The sequence below is a fragment of the Cavia porcellus genome, unplaced genomic scaffold (assembly GCF_034190915.1).
Source record: "Cavia porcellus strain 051 isolate PalLab524CR breed Dunkin Hartley unplaced genomic scaffold, mCavPor4.1 scaffold_8, whole genome shotgun sequence".
Taxonomy (NCBI): domain Eukaryota; kingdom Metazoa; phylum Chordata; class Mammalia; order Rodentia; family Caviidae; genus Cavia; species Cavia porcellus.
Genome location: NW_026947491.1, coordinates 3,552,598 through 3,565,728, shown reverse-complemented (window position 1 = coordinate 3,565,728; position 13,131 = coordinate 3,552,598). Strand labels below are relative to the sequence as shown.

General features: G+C 49.6%; 1 protein-coding gene across 2 annotated transcripts in view; it reads right to left on the bottom strand.

The window, feature by feature from the left end:
• Positions 1 to 920: 920 nt before the first annotated feature.
• The window catches only part of Aqp9 (aquaporin 9), a 35,693-nt gene continuing 23,482 nt past the window's right edge, over positions 921 to 13,131 (bottom strand). For both annotated transcript variants that reach the window (XM_063254282.1, XM_003462059.4), the window contains 4 exons: positions 9,750 to 9,887; positions 8,308 to 8,426; positions 4,366 to 4,583; positions 921 to 2,268 (listed from right to left, as the gene is read on the bottom strand). In XM_063254282.1, the coding sequence (XP_063110352.1) occupies positions 2,094 to 2,268; positions 4,366 to 4,583; positions 8,308 to 8,426; positions 9,750 to 9,887 (650 nt within the window). In that variant the 3' untranslated portion in view covers positions 921 to 2,093. The remainder of the gene's footprint in view (positions 2,269 to 4,365; positions 4,584 to 8,307; positions 8,427 to 9,749; positions 9,888 to 13,131) is intronic.

Below are 13,131 nucleotides of genomic sequence, written 5' to 3'. Positions count from 1 at the left end.
TCAGCACTACGGGGCCACTTTTGGGCCAGATAGTTCTTGTGGTGAGAGGTTGTTCTTCTATTGGAGGACACTGGGTTGCATGCGTGGTCTCCAGCCACTGGATACCATTGTCACTCCTCTTCCCAGAGATGCCTCCAAAATGTTACCAAACATTCCCTTGGGGAGCAGGGGGAGGAAGGAGCAAGACTGGCCCTTGTGAGAACTACTGTTCTAATCCATGGGGTCCCCCAGTCTCAGAATGCTACCAGGAGTCACCTGGTCAGCAGGGCTTGAAAAGAAACCTTCATGGGGAACCTGAAAATATGAGGAATTCATATTCTTCACACACGCCCATTTGCAGACAGGATGGAGAGCTTCTGAACCAAGTATGTTTAGTAGTCTTAGAACTTATACAAATGAGAGAGAGAGAGAGAGAGAGAGAGAGAGAGAGAGAGAGAGAGAGAGACACCCCTTTGAAAAACCCCAGCAATTTTATTTCAAATTGGGAAAATCTAGGCGGCTTCAGAGCAAGAACCAATTTCTGTCTCTCCACTGGCTGCAGATCAGAGGCCATCAGAGACCTCTCCCATTTGGTTTTTGTTTTTCTGTTGTTATCACAAACTTGGTGGGAAGCCAAACACTTCTTGGGAATGCCCGGCTCTTAACAGATGTGAAGGTGTCTCTTGCTGGAGAGCGATTCTCAGGGTGACTTAGCTCACAGAGACACTCTGGTTGAAATGAACATGAATCAGAGAGCTTCAGAGGGAAGAGGCTGAGGAAGAGTAAATTCTCTGAAAGCCATGTTTGGAGTTGGCTGGGAGGGAAGACCAAGGGTGGCTTAGGAAGGCCTTCTGCTGTTTTCCAGCAGACAAGAGTTACCAAACTGCCACCTCTTTCCTTCATTTGTAGTTTAGTAACAGAGGGAACAAAACCAGACAATGCAAGGTCTTAAGATTTTATGCTGTAACATCACAGAACATCGTGTTCGCAAGGTATACATCCCCTGGAAGCTGTAAATCCCACTACTGGCCAACCAGGATGGTTGGCAGAGATTCTCAGCCAGTTACTGGTCTTCTGGAAAGTGGAGAGTTGCCTTAGACAGTGTTCAGCTTTCCAAGAAATCTTGGCCAACTCAGTATCCCTGAGATTTTGTTTCTTTATCTGAGAAATGGGTATCATGGAATTTCTCATTAAACTAATGATGAATACAAGGTGCTTTATGAGTGGTAAAACCCAATGATGGATTAATGTCCTTCCAGGGAACCCCCACTTTAAACGCTCTGCTAAGACCAGACTGAGATGGTTTTTGGGCTTCTGGGACACCAGTAAAACAATGGCCCACCGTGCTCATTGACTTCCCTTGTCAAACATCTGTCCTTGAGTGGGCAATTAGGACGATACATTTCAGGTCAAAAGGCAGAGTGATGTATTTTTCATGACTGAGGTTACAATTGTATTTTAGGTTATTATAGACTAAAGACCAGGAAATTAATTGGTGCCCTCTAAAATGCAGAAGAGCAAGAGATTAACCTGATAAATGGTTTCCATTAAAAAATTCCATTTGGTTTCCCAAATTTATCTTGTCTCTTGAGATTTCTAAATGCCACCTTGTCCTTCCCCTGCACTTCCTAGTGTATTCAGCTGCTTTCTGCCTCCCTAGGCTTGGAGAGTGTCAGACGTTCCACACACACAGCAGCGGCTCAATGGAACCAGCGTTAACCCTCGTGTTCCCTAGTTCATCGCTGTTCATGGACACGCCTGTTCTGCCTTTCAGATTCAGTTTCAGGTGACACTCAGAATACAGTATTTGTGGAGATTGAAGAAGAGGCTTTGGGTGAGTTATTTCATTGAGACCATCAAAGAAGGACTCCGGTCAAGGATGGAACAAGCAGGGCAGGAGAAAAGGCTGCTCAGGGCTGTCAGTGCTATGCTGAGGAGAGAGGAGGTCAGTGTTTCCAGACCTTCACTCAGGCACATTTGCAGCTGGATGACCCGCCGAACCAGCAGAGACAAAAGGGTGGGCTCTATCCTAGTTGTACAGAAAGACAGACACATGGACGCCAACTTTTCTGAAATGAATACCAAACCAATTGCAAACAGAGCAGAGCCCGTCACTACATTATCACGCTAAGTTCATATTTCTCTTGTTTGTCTTCCGGCTGCTCTGCACTGAAGTTCTGTTCAGGCTCCGGGTGGTGGATTTCAATAAGAAGCACATAGACAAGACCTCCAAGGGCACCCCCGACCAAAGGGCCCACCACGGGGATCCACCAGAAGTGATGTCCGGCTCTGAAACCAAACAAGACGTTAGTGGCACAGATCTTGGCCTTCCTCTTGGGATTTTTACCTTGTAATTCACTACCCAGCAGGTCTCTGTCATGTACACAGCACCCTTCTAACTCAGAAAAGCTCAGGCATTGCCCTTCCTTTATCCTGAAATAAGCATAAGCCTGAATGGAAAGAAGGAGCTTGGGATGGGGGAAGATTTCGAGGCACCACTGATGGGGCAGAAATCAGAATAAATAAAGATGTGCTCTGAGAAGGCTCTGGGGCCACGATCCAAACTTCTCTCCAGAAATCTTCCAGGTCTGCATGTTCTAGTAAAGGCATTGCGAGAAAGCAAGTGGCCTTGCAAACTGTCACCGTATTTTTTTGAAAAGAAGAAATCGATTCAAATAACTGCCCAGAAAGGACCAGCCAGAAGCTCCCAGCTTGGTGGAGGATATAAGTACTTGCAGCAGAACTATATTTTAAGAGCAAGGAAAATCGTAAACACTGGAAAGCAGAGTGAGAGCTGGAAGGCAGGAGCAGGGGCAGGGGAGGCACGTGAGGACGCACGTGCAGAAGTCACCGCGTTCCGGCTGGGTTCTAACGTCTCAACTGGAAATAGCAGAGAGCACTTTGATGCTGGAATGATTTTGATCATCATGCCTGACAATGACAGACCAATCCAGCGGCCTTTTGTTTATATCAGAATTGGTTAGAAAAGATAATAAAAGAAACCTGCAGAAGTCAATAACTTGCCCTGGGCTCCTTCAGAGGAGGTCTTGGGGCTAATCCCTCTCTCTGAGGTCTGGATTCTCCAGCTACATAACTGCTTTCTCCCCCAGGGGATGGGAACTCTCAGACCTTATCACCACTCCTGGCTCAAGGCTGGCCTGTAACTGTGCAGAGCAGCCACCAGATGTCAGTCTTGCTGTATGGCAGAGGGCACTACACTGCTGTGCTCACCCAGCCCTCAGCAGTCCTGGAGGGGCACAGAGGCGCTTGGGACTTCTGTCTCCTGGGCCTGCAGAGCTGGAAGACGGCTCTGGTGGTGTCACTTCCTTTAAAGGTGGTCTCCTCTCTGTTATTTAACAGAGTAAGGGCCAAGCTATCTGCCAGGGTGCGTGACCACATACCCTGGGCCAGGGCCTCGAGCCCAGAGTGGATAGTCACCACAAGTGGTGGTCACTGGCCTGACTCTGTCTTCCAGGCGCACAGGGTAGTGGCTGTTCATGCACTGTGGCTTAGGGGCTGCCAGGAACACGCCTGACACTGCCCAAGAGACCGTCTTTACGAGCTCGTTATTTGGAGTAAAGTATTTTTAAAATTTCCTAACATTCCAGAGGTCTTTTACCTATTAAATCGTTAACATCCTAACTAGAAGAAACAGAAAGAACTCTGATTGCCAGTGTCTTGATCTCCAAGCGCAAGGTAGGAGTTGGCCCTGTGTGTTGGCTCTCGCCCTGTCTGGCCCTCTGGCTGCCATCACCCTGCCAGCTTCCCCTCCGGCCCCTCAAGGGCAGCTTGGGCTATGTCTCTGCAGCTAGAGTGGGGCTGAGGCCTGGGGGCCAGGGCTGGACTAGGAGATTTGAGGTGCTCACACCTTGGATTGAGCTCTGGAAGGACAGGACACTCTGGGGACCCTGAAGAGGCCTGCTGCCCCTCTGAGTTTTGAGGGAATGTTTTTGGGTGAAGATGAGCAGCCGCCCTAGCTCTTCCCCAGTGAGTTTCTGCCCCTCTATTTTATCCTTTTTCAGCCCATCTTGTCTGTGTTGCCTGGTTCCTTGTGCTGCGCTGACATCCTGAACATGCAAGGTTCCGCCTCCAATGCTTTGCTGCTCTCCTTCACCTCAGAACACGGAGGAGGAAACCCCAGAATTCTCATCTTGGAGATGACATTTTCTGCGACCTGGTGGTCTCTCCTTTCTAGCCTTCTTCAGTCATATAATGCAAGATCACTTGTAGATCACTTGAATCAGGTTCCTCTAACCAGAACTATCCTTTCTTGTCCATGGGAGCACATCCGAGGACTTCCAGGTGCCCCTGCCCTCCCTGGGAATTCCTGGCCCCACCCTGATGACCAGGTGTCCCTCCTTCTCCCCGCCCATGACTCTCCCTTACCTGAAGACATCGAATCCCCACCCGGCCAAGGCAGTGAAAAGCCTGGGGCTTAGGTCTCTGGCAGGGTTCATGGCACAGCCACTGTTCAGCCCCAAGGAAGAAGAGAGGACGATAATCAGCAGCCCAATGACAACGGGCTCCAGGCCTTTGGGGACCCCCAAGTTTCTGGAGTCAAAGATGGCAAAGACCATCATGAGGAGGAACATGGTGGACATTACCTGGAGGGAGAAGATGTGCGGAGACTTAGCTTGCACTCCACTTTCACGCCCATTTCTGGGCTCACACTTCCTTTTCAAAAATAAATCCAGCAATACTGTCATCCACTCGGTGAGCACTTAACCTTTTTCTGCACCATTCCCTAAATAAACGCTAAAAGAAGGATTCTTCCTTCACAGATCGGTTATCTGCCCAAGGTGGAGCATGTGGCCGGAGGCGGCAAATCTGAACCCAAAGCCCTTGATCCTTTGTTTGAACTCCTGGGAAGGGCTGCCGAGCTGCCACCCCGTGAAGCAGAAAGGCAAGCACAGGCTGGCAAGGTGAACAGAGAGAAAAACAGCCAGCGGTGGCCATCGATGCCCACGCAGAGGAAGTGGGCACAAAATTCATACAAGAGAAACTGGACGAGAAAGCAAATGGGAAAGTGATACAAGCAATATCACACACTAGGGGGAGAAGGCCAGGTCTTCCAGGAGTTCCTATAGAATTGAGGATGTGCTGTACTCCGGGAAGGACAGTCAACAACAAACTGGCAATATGCTTACATTTAAAAACATGCACTGATAATCAGACGCTGTTGGGTATTTGAGAATTCTACCGTGGAAATATTCTAAGTCATGGAGAATTATAAAACTCTTCAGCACCCACTGGAAAGGCCCGAGCTGACTGTGTTGGCACACCCAGCTCCTCCGTTACATAACCATCAAGAACACCATGATAGCATAAAGTGTTTATGATGTTAAATTAAAAATCACATGGGCCTTGTTTTATATTTAAAGATGCATAAATGAAAAATTATAAGAGAGTTTACGGAAATGACAGCAACTGTTCTGAAATGGTGGGTTAGAGCTGGTATTTCCCCCTTCCTTTTTAAAACACATTTTCTAAACTATTTACTGTACTCTAAGAGCTAAGTGCTAGCTATTATGTCCCGAGCGTTCCTTATGCTTCGTAGGGGCTCACGATTGGCACATTCTGTCTCCTTTGGTCCTGGTACTTCACATGCCTTGTCCAATTAAGCCTCATAATAACCCTGTGATGCCAGCCCTGTTTTCCTCAGATCACGGATAAAGACTCTTGAGTAGAAGAAGCTAAGACACTGGCTTGGCGGCATGCTGCTCAGGGGCAGAAGAATCAGATGGGAACTAGGAAAGTGGTTTTGTAGAGTCTAAGCGCTGTAGAATTTAAGCAGTTTTCCAAATAATGAGTTAGAAGACTCTGGCTTCAAAGGGACAGAAGGTTCTCCCAGAGCACGGGTTCTCTAGAAGCCCCTCCTGGCTCTCTTCCTCGCAGAAGTGCCTGCCTCTGAGCTCCACTATGTGGGGCCTTTGCTTCTGTTGTTGCCCTTATGCTTTGCAAAAGGGTGACCTGCTCGTTTGCTCTACTGGGTCGCTAAGCCTGAGCAGCTTGAAGCAGTGCCTACCTCGCAAAATGCCTAATAGATATTTATTGGCTAAAAGGATGATTGACTATTGATTAAATTTTGAAATAATATTGAAAGCCAAACAATAATTTTGACGTAAGGTGGCCCAAGAATATCATCATGATAGACAACGGCTCTGCTGGGTGCTGGCAGACTGGTCCTCGGCATTTGTTACACAGAATAGCTGCCTTTGAGAAGCTGGCAAGTCTCTCCAAGATAAGAACAGAGTGGCCAGAAGTGTGGGGATGGACTTGGACAAGCCTAGGGAGGCTGGACATCCACCCACTGGACACGGAGCTGTTTCCTGTGACCAAGGTATTTGGCGAAACATCTTGAGCCTAGCAATTGGGAGAGGGTGAGGAATTCTACAAGGTTCCACTAGAACAACAAAAGAGGGCAGGAAGTGAAGAGAGGGAGGAACGGAGGGTTGAACAATCTCTGCGTGTTGTATGCCTGCTCTGTTCACTGGAAATGTTGATGCCACTTCTCTGCAGACTGAACTGGGCCTAATCTCCCTGGGGCAGTGCTTAATTCTGAGGTAGGCTTGTACCACTCCCTTGTCCTTGGGGTGGCCTCAGGTCAGGGAGGCCTCTGGGGTCCTGGACGTCCCCCCAGGGGTAAGGGAAAGGCTGTGGAATGGAGAAAGCATGGCTCCAGGGCTGTGTGAGGATGGGCTGGCTCCAGGACAAATTCTGAGTGGTTTAAGAAGCCAAGGAAGTGGCTTCGTAGTCCCAAAGAGCGGGGAAGACAAAAGGCCTTTGTGATGGCAGTCAGGGTTTGAGGAAATCAGCAGAAGCCTTTGTCTCTTGCCTCCAGAGAAATGACCTAAAATCACAGAACCCTCCAAAAGTCCTCATCCAGCCCTCCACTCCACTGCTAGCTTCTTCTTCCTAAGAGAAATTTGGCCTGAACTGACTAGGGTTCATCAAGAAACCCGCCCTTGGGCTGGGGACTTAGTTCAGTGGCATAAGCACCTGCCTTGCGAGTGCACAGTCATGATTTCGATCCCTGGTACCAAAAAATCAAAAAATTTAAAAAAAAATAAAAATAAAAGAAACCTGCCCTGGAAATCCATTTGGAGGCTCGGCAGACAGCTGGCTTATGGAGCTGGGTCTTGACGGTCCTTCCTGACTCTGCCCATGAGAATAGACTGCCACTCTGAAGCTCAGAGGAGAAGTCTTGGTGCCCCCTCTCCTATAGACACTGACTCCAGAGACAACCATTCCGCCTTAGGCGAGTCCTTCCCTCACTTATTCCTCTCGCTCCTAAGGAGTCCTAAGATTGTAAAACCACTCATGACCCTTCAGATGGCTACAATTTTCCCTCCTTAGAAAACTTCGATTTCGGGCCAGCTATAAGCCAGTGGACTTCCCTCCAGCTCCACTATCCTGGGGAGACGTGGTCTGTATTTAACTTATTTTCTAGAATGGTCTTCCTTTCACTGAATGTAACTATTTTATCATAATTTCACTCATTTATGGACTCACACACTCATTAAGACACATTTTTTGATCCTCATTGGTACAACCCTAACTTAGCATGTGTGAGGTCCTGGGTTCAATTCCCAGCACCATAGAAACACAAAATATTTTTTTTGAGCACCTCTTGTGTGCTAGGCATTGTGTTTCAGCCAATCGCCTTAGGGATAGGAGGGTAACCTACTTTCACTTGATGTCCTTTCAGTATTTTTATTTGTATTTTATCTTTCTGTGACAGGGTCTCGATATGCAGTTCAGATTGGCCCTGAGCTCTCTTTGTAGCCTAGGCTGGTCTCAAACTTGCAAATATCCTTTTGTCTCAGCCTCCCAAATGCTGGGATAACAGGCATGAGCCACCCCACCCTGCTTGTCACTCTGAAAGTTTCATGTTTCATTTCTTTCCCTCCCTTTGCATTGAAACCCAAAGACACCTTATCTAGACCAATGCCAGGCTGTCCACTCGCCATCCGTGTGATATCACTGTGATATCACTGTGTTTCTGCCCCTTGTCCCTCAGTAGCACGGTCCTAAATGGCCTCAGATTCTCTGGATAGAGAAGGATAACACCCTGTCACTAGTCATCTTCTCTTCTCTGGACCTCAAGTGATATGGAACAGCTTTTCGTGTTAAAGAGGAAGCAGGAACCCTTTCTAGAGGTATTAACTTTTGCAAGGGCCAAAGATTGTCAAGTGTGTTTCTCTCTGGTGACTTCTTGTTTTGGGAAACACAGCTTTTCCTTCCTAAGTGGTCCGTCCCTCTCTATCTCATTCCCATGTTTGGTCCTGTATTTTCACTAAGGGATGTCCTCGTGGGATCCACACTTACTTGGTCTGCGAACACATTCGCCAGAGACAGGTAAGGAGCTGGGTACGTGGCGAAGATGTGTGCTGTTGCATTCTCTCCTGTGATGAGCAGTTTCCCACCCGCAAAGGCCATGAGTCTGTCTGTGGAGGACAGAGTTCGGTCACATCAGTGTTCTCTGGAAGGGCAGAGGGCAGCCCGCACGAGGCCGGGTACTAACCCATGGCAGTCACCCAGGCTGAGCTGCCACATCCCTATCACCAGTTTCTTGGGGTGGCACGTTCAGTGGCCTTAGGAATGCCCAGGGCACCCTGGGAAGGTGCATCAAGGGAAGAGAGCCCTTGGCAGCCCTGGCTGCTCACCCCAAACTTGGACCAAATCCTGAGTGAGTGGATGCAAACCAATCCTCTTCCAGCAGAGTTCTTGGAATTTTGGAGACTAACATAAGGCCAATATGGGGCTCAGACCTGTTCCAGGGAGAGTTTACAGTTCCTACAGGGTTCCCAGTGGCCCTCAGCAGCATATCTAATCTCGAAGGTGTCACGGCCTAGTGAGAGCTGGGGAATGGTCCACAGACCCCTTAGCCTAGGAGGATAGTAGCCAACAAGCCAGCACCAGCCCCAGGCCAATATCAGCCAGTTCTGAATTTCTGGCCGGGCCTTCAGTTCCCTGGGGGTCTCCTTGGGACTTTAAATCCCAGAGAGGTTAACTACAAGGCAGATGAGCCTTGGTTCATCAGCTCTTGCTCCCAAGGCGCTCTTTTGAGTGTTGCAAGGTACTGAGCTCCCCATGGGTTTGGTGGAAGGAACCCCAAGATTTCCTAGTCTAAAGGTTTGGGAGTCATCTAGCTCAGTCCCCTCTTTTTCTAGAGGAGGAAACTGAGGGAAGTCAGGCCAGAGGACTCATTTCAGTCACACAGCCTCTGACGGACCCAGCCGGAACTGGAGTCTGGGCCTTTGTTCCCAGCTGTGTTTTCCCTGGGGACAGCTACAGAACGGAAGCACCGGCTGCTTGGTAGAAGGGGCTCGAGGCCCCCATCAGCCCATTTCTCTGCTACGTTTCCTCCTCCTCCAAAGACATTTCCCAGAGTCCTCCTCCAAATACTTCCAGCTCATATCCTGGGCCTCCAGATGGCACCCTTTTCTTGGCCAAGCCAGAGGGAAGGGAGGAGACTCCAGCCTGCTACTTCCTTTGTGTCCCTGCACACACATACTGCACATACAGTCTGCATAACACGGCTTGGCTTACAGCGCGCCTCCCCACTTCTGATGTCATCATCTTCCTTAAGAGGCTCCATAAATTTGCCCTAATGACAATGTTGGCCTCATCGTCTTCCATTTAGAATTTCTCATCAATTACTGAACATTTCCAGTATTTGCTGTCTCTCGCCTCTTCCTACCAAATAACTGTGACTTTCCGGTGTCACCCAGCGCCCTATGACCCTCGAATCCAGGCTTCCTACTCACCATAGTAAATGCCAAAGAGGACTGCAGATCCTGCGAAGGCCCCCAAAAACTGGGCTCCCACATAGAAGGGCAGTTTGTACCACGTCATCCTCCCAAAGAGACACATTGCGAAGGACACAGCTGGGTTGATGTGGCCACCTACAGGGAGGAAAAAATGGGTGGGGACATCAGAGGAAAAACCAGCAAGGAGAGAACTCACAAGAAAACCCTGCGGAGAGACCTCAGCTAGAAGTCAGTCTGCTAGGTAGAGAATGCTAAATAGAGAACTAGGAGAGAGAGAGAGAGAGAGAGAGAGAGAGAGACAGAGAGAGAGACAGAGAGAGAGAGAGAGAGAGAGAGACAGAGACAGAGACAGAGAGACAGAGACAGAGACACAGTGTTTGGGAGAGAGGACATCACCCTGTGACATCACCAAATACTGCTTAGAATGTTTGTCCTTATGAAAACGAATGTTTGTCCTTATTCCAGATGTAATACGGAACTCGATGTGCTGAAATAGCTCATTTTTATGGGCTTCTATCTATCGATAAAGCAATAAGCCCATACAGATTGATGCAAACTATTAATGTCAATATATTTTTAAAAATCAATATACTCACACAATGTACGGATGAGGTTTAAATCGATATTAGTGCTTCCTGTGTCCATGCCCAGAGGCTATAAAAGCAGCCCTAACCCTGATGGCTCTCGAAGGGGATCAGCCTCTGGATGGATGCTTTCGACTGGTCCCTGAAGTAAGGGGCCTTGTTTATTTTGAGGCAATCTGGGGTGGATTCTCCTCCTCTGCTGCTCCATAGAAAGTGTGTTTCTCTGAGACAACTTGAGTGAAATTAGCTCTTGACTTGCATTTTCTCAGAAGAGCAGAGGGAAGATTTGCGCAGAATAACCACACTTACTGAACACGTACTGTGTGCATTCGCTGCCCCTGAGGCCCCAGCGAGAGGGGCACTGCTCCACTGGGCAGGCGAGGAAACCAAGAAACAGAGCAAAGTGACTTTGTCCCGCTCAGTGGCCAGCGGGACAGGACCAGGATCACAGGATCACAGCCCAGGTTCCGGAAACTCCAGAGTCATGTCCCGTTATCCAATGTCACATGTCCCCATGTCCCACATATCCGCATGTCACAAAGGCCCCTTTGCTTTACTGAGTGAGGGGAGAAAAATATAAAAAGTTACTCTGAGCCCATGGACTCACTTTGTGTGCGGGGAAACATGCTGTCTTAGGAACCCAGGGGACCTTTCATGCAGAAGAAGCATCAGAGCTGTAGTCACAGTGATCACACTGAAAAGTGCACTTTCAGGCAGTGGGCATAGCTGCCCATGCGGGGGCACTGGACAGGTATTCAAGGTAAAATATTGGGAGCAGCAGTCAGAGGCCTGCGATAGCTCTGAGATCCCCAGAGAGGAGAAGCTGTTTAGGTCCAAAGGGGTGACAGAAGGGTTCAGAAAGGGAGGGGCCAGTGGTGTCCATGCCCTGAGGCTGGGTGCCAAGTGGCTGCTGGAAAGTTCTCCTGGGTTTACCACCAGGACCCAGCAGGACAGCAGTGGAAAGGACTTGAGTGCTGGCGTATGAGAGCCTTGTACTGAAACCCTGGCCCTGCGAAGATTGGAGTGATGATCAGAATGAGCCCAGGCTGCAGCTGGGTGCAGGAGGCATAAGGTGAGTGGAGGGAACTCTTTCCCGGCTGTGCACTAAGCAAATACCTCCTCCCCACCCGTCCCTAGACAAGTCTGTGAGACAGAGGTCTTGCACTGTACTTGCCCGTAAGCATGGCTACTTTGCTTTTTCAATGACTTCATGTCAGTCATAAATCCTACAGCAAGAGTAACTAGCGGCCAGCAGCCCATACCCAGTAGCAGGTGGTGCTCTGCGAGATGTTCTGAGTTCTGCTTGGTGGGCTTTGGTTGGCACATTCACAGAGGAGCAGGCTGCTGTAACTGCTCTACATGAAGGTGATGTCGTGTATTTAGAAGCCACACGGCAGCTGACCCGACCAGCGTGCAGTCATTGGGTGAGTCACATTTGTAGCTATGCTTCGTATTCTTCAGATATTTTTGGAGTCCTTTAAGAGGGCCTCGCAGGAGGCTGTAAAGCAATGTGTCAGCTGCAGCTGCCATGAAGAGGCCGCCTCCTGTCCCTGCAGCTGCAGACGCCTGCACTGAGGCTGCCAGGTGGGGCCCACACTTGTCCCTGTGTGTCCCTGGAACATCAGTCTTGAGGGATCCGGAATGTGCTAGGTTCTAGAGAGGGTGCTGGTTTCCTCAATTCTGTTCAGACCAGGCTCCATTTGTACTTGAGGTCTCTCAGTCTGTCCTAAACAACCAGATCAGGTCCCGATCCCTTTCTTAGAAATGCAGTCCTGACTCTGACCCCTTTTTCCACTGTGGTTTGATTCTTGCTCCAGAACCAGAGGAGAGGCCTCCCTGCCCCCTCATCTTACCTTTCTCACGGGCCATGGCTCATTTTCCTCCTATGATGCCTCCCACATTTCCAAGCACAGCAATGGATTCAAACAGACACTGCCCTCAGCGATGGCGAGGGTAACTCCACGGGCAGAGCCTAGAGAACTCTTGGAGGAGCTTCAGTCCAAGGAGTTCTGCAAACTGTAGCTCCCTAGCACAGAGCTGACAATAGCCCAACCCACCCTGCAGGAGCCAGTGAATATGGTGGAGACTCGCAGGGGAGAGCGGTGGGTCACCTTCGTGCTCAGTTTGGGCTGAGAGCAGCTCTTGCCTGGCGTCCAGGCCTGTGCCATCTCCAGCCCCAGCCTCATTGCTGCAGTCCTGAGTGCTCTAGGCTCTGCTAGTGTGGTGGGGAATCACAGCACAAGCTCAGTGAGAGCCTGGATGTAGACACTGCTCATGCCCAATGCATGCACACATGCACACGCATGTGCCCGTGCACATACACACACACACACACCCACACACACACACACACACACACACACACACAGTGACTGGACCACCCCAGAGCCTGTGTCTGGCTGTAATATGGAAAGGATGCTACCAGCCAACCACCATGCAGGGGTCCCACCCAAGGCTCCAGGGGTCCAGGCGATCAGTCTGGGATACTTGAATGCAGCATCTGTCACAGTGCCAGATACCTTAATGGCAGGAACCCCAGCTGGGGTCACTTTGTCCATAATAGACCCCTGGAAATGCTACAGAAGAATGTGAGCTTTCCTGGCGAGTAGACCTGGGTCAGCTCTTTGCTCTGTCTCTTTGCCTCTTACAGGGCTTCCTGGGGCTCCCATGGCCCTACTTCTCCCTGTAGAACAAGACACTGTGGAGCGCTGCTGTGAAGGAGAAGAAAAACTAAAGCTGTCCAGGGCCCTGCACAGTGCCCAGGATGCCGCAGCTTCCCGGATGCCGGCACTGTC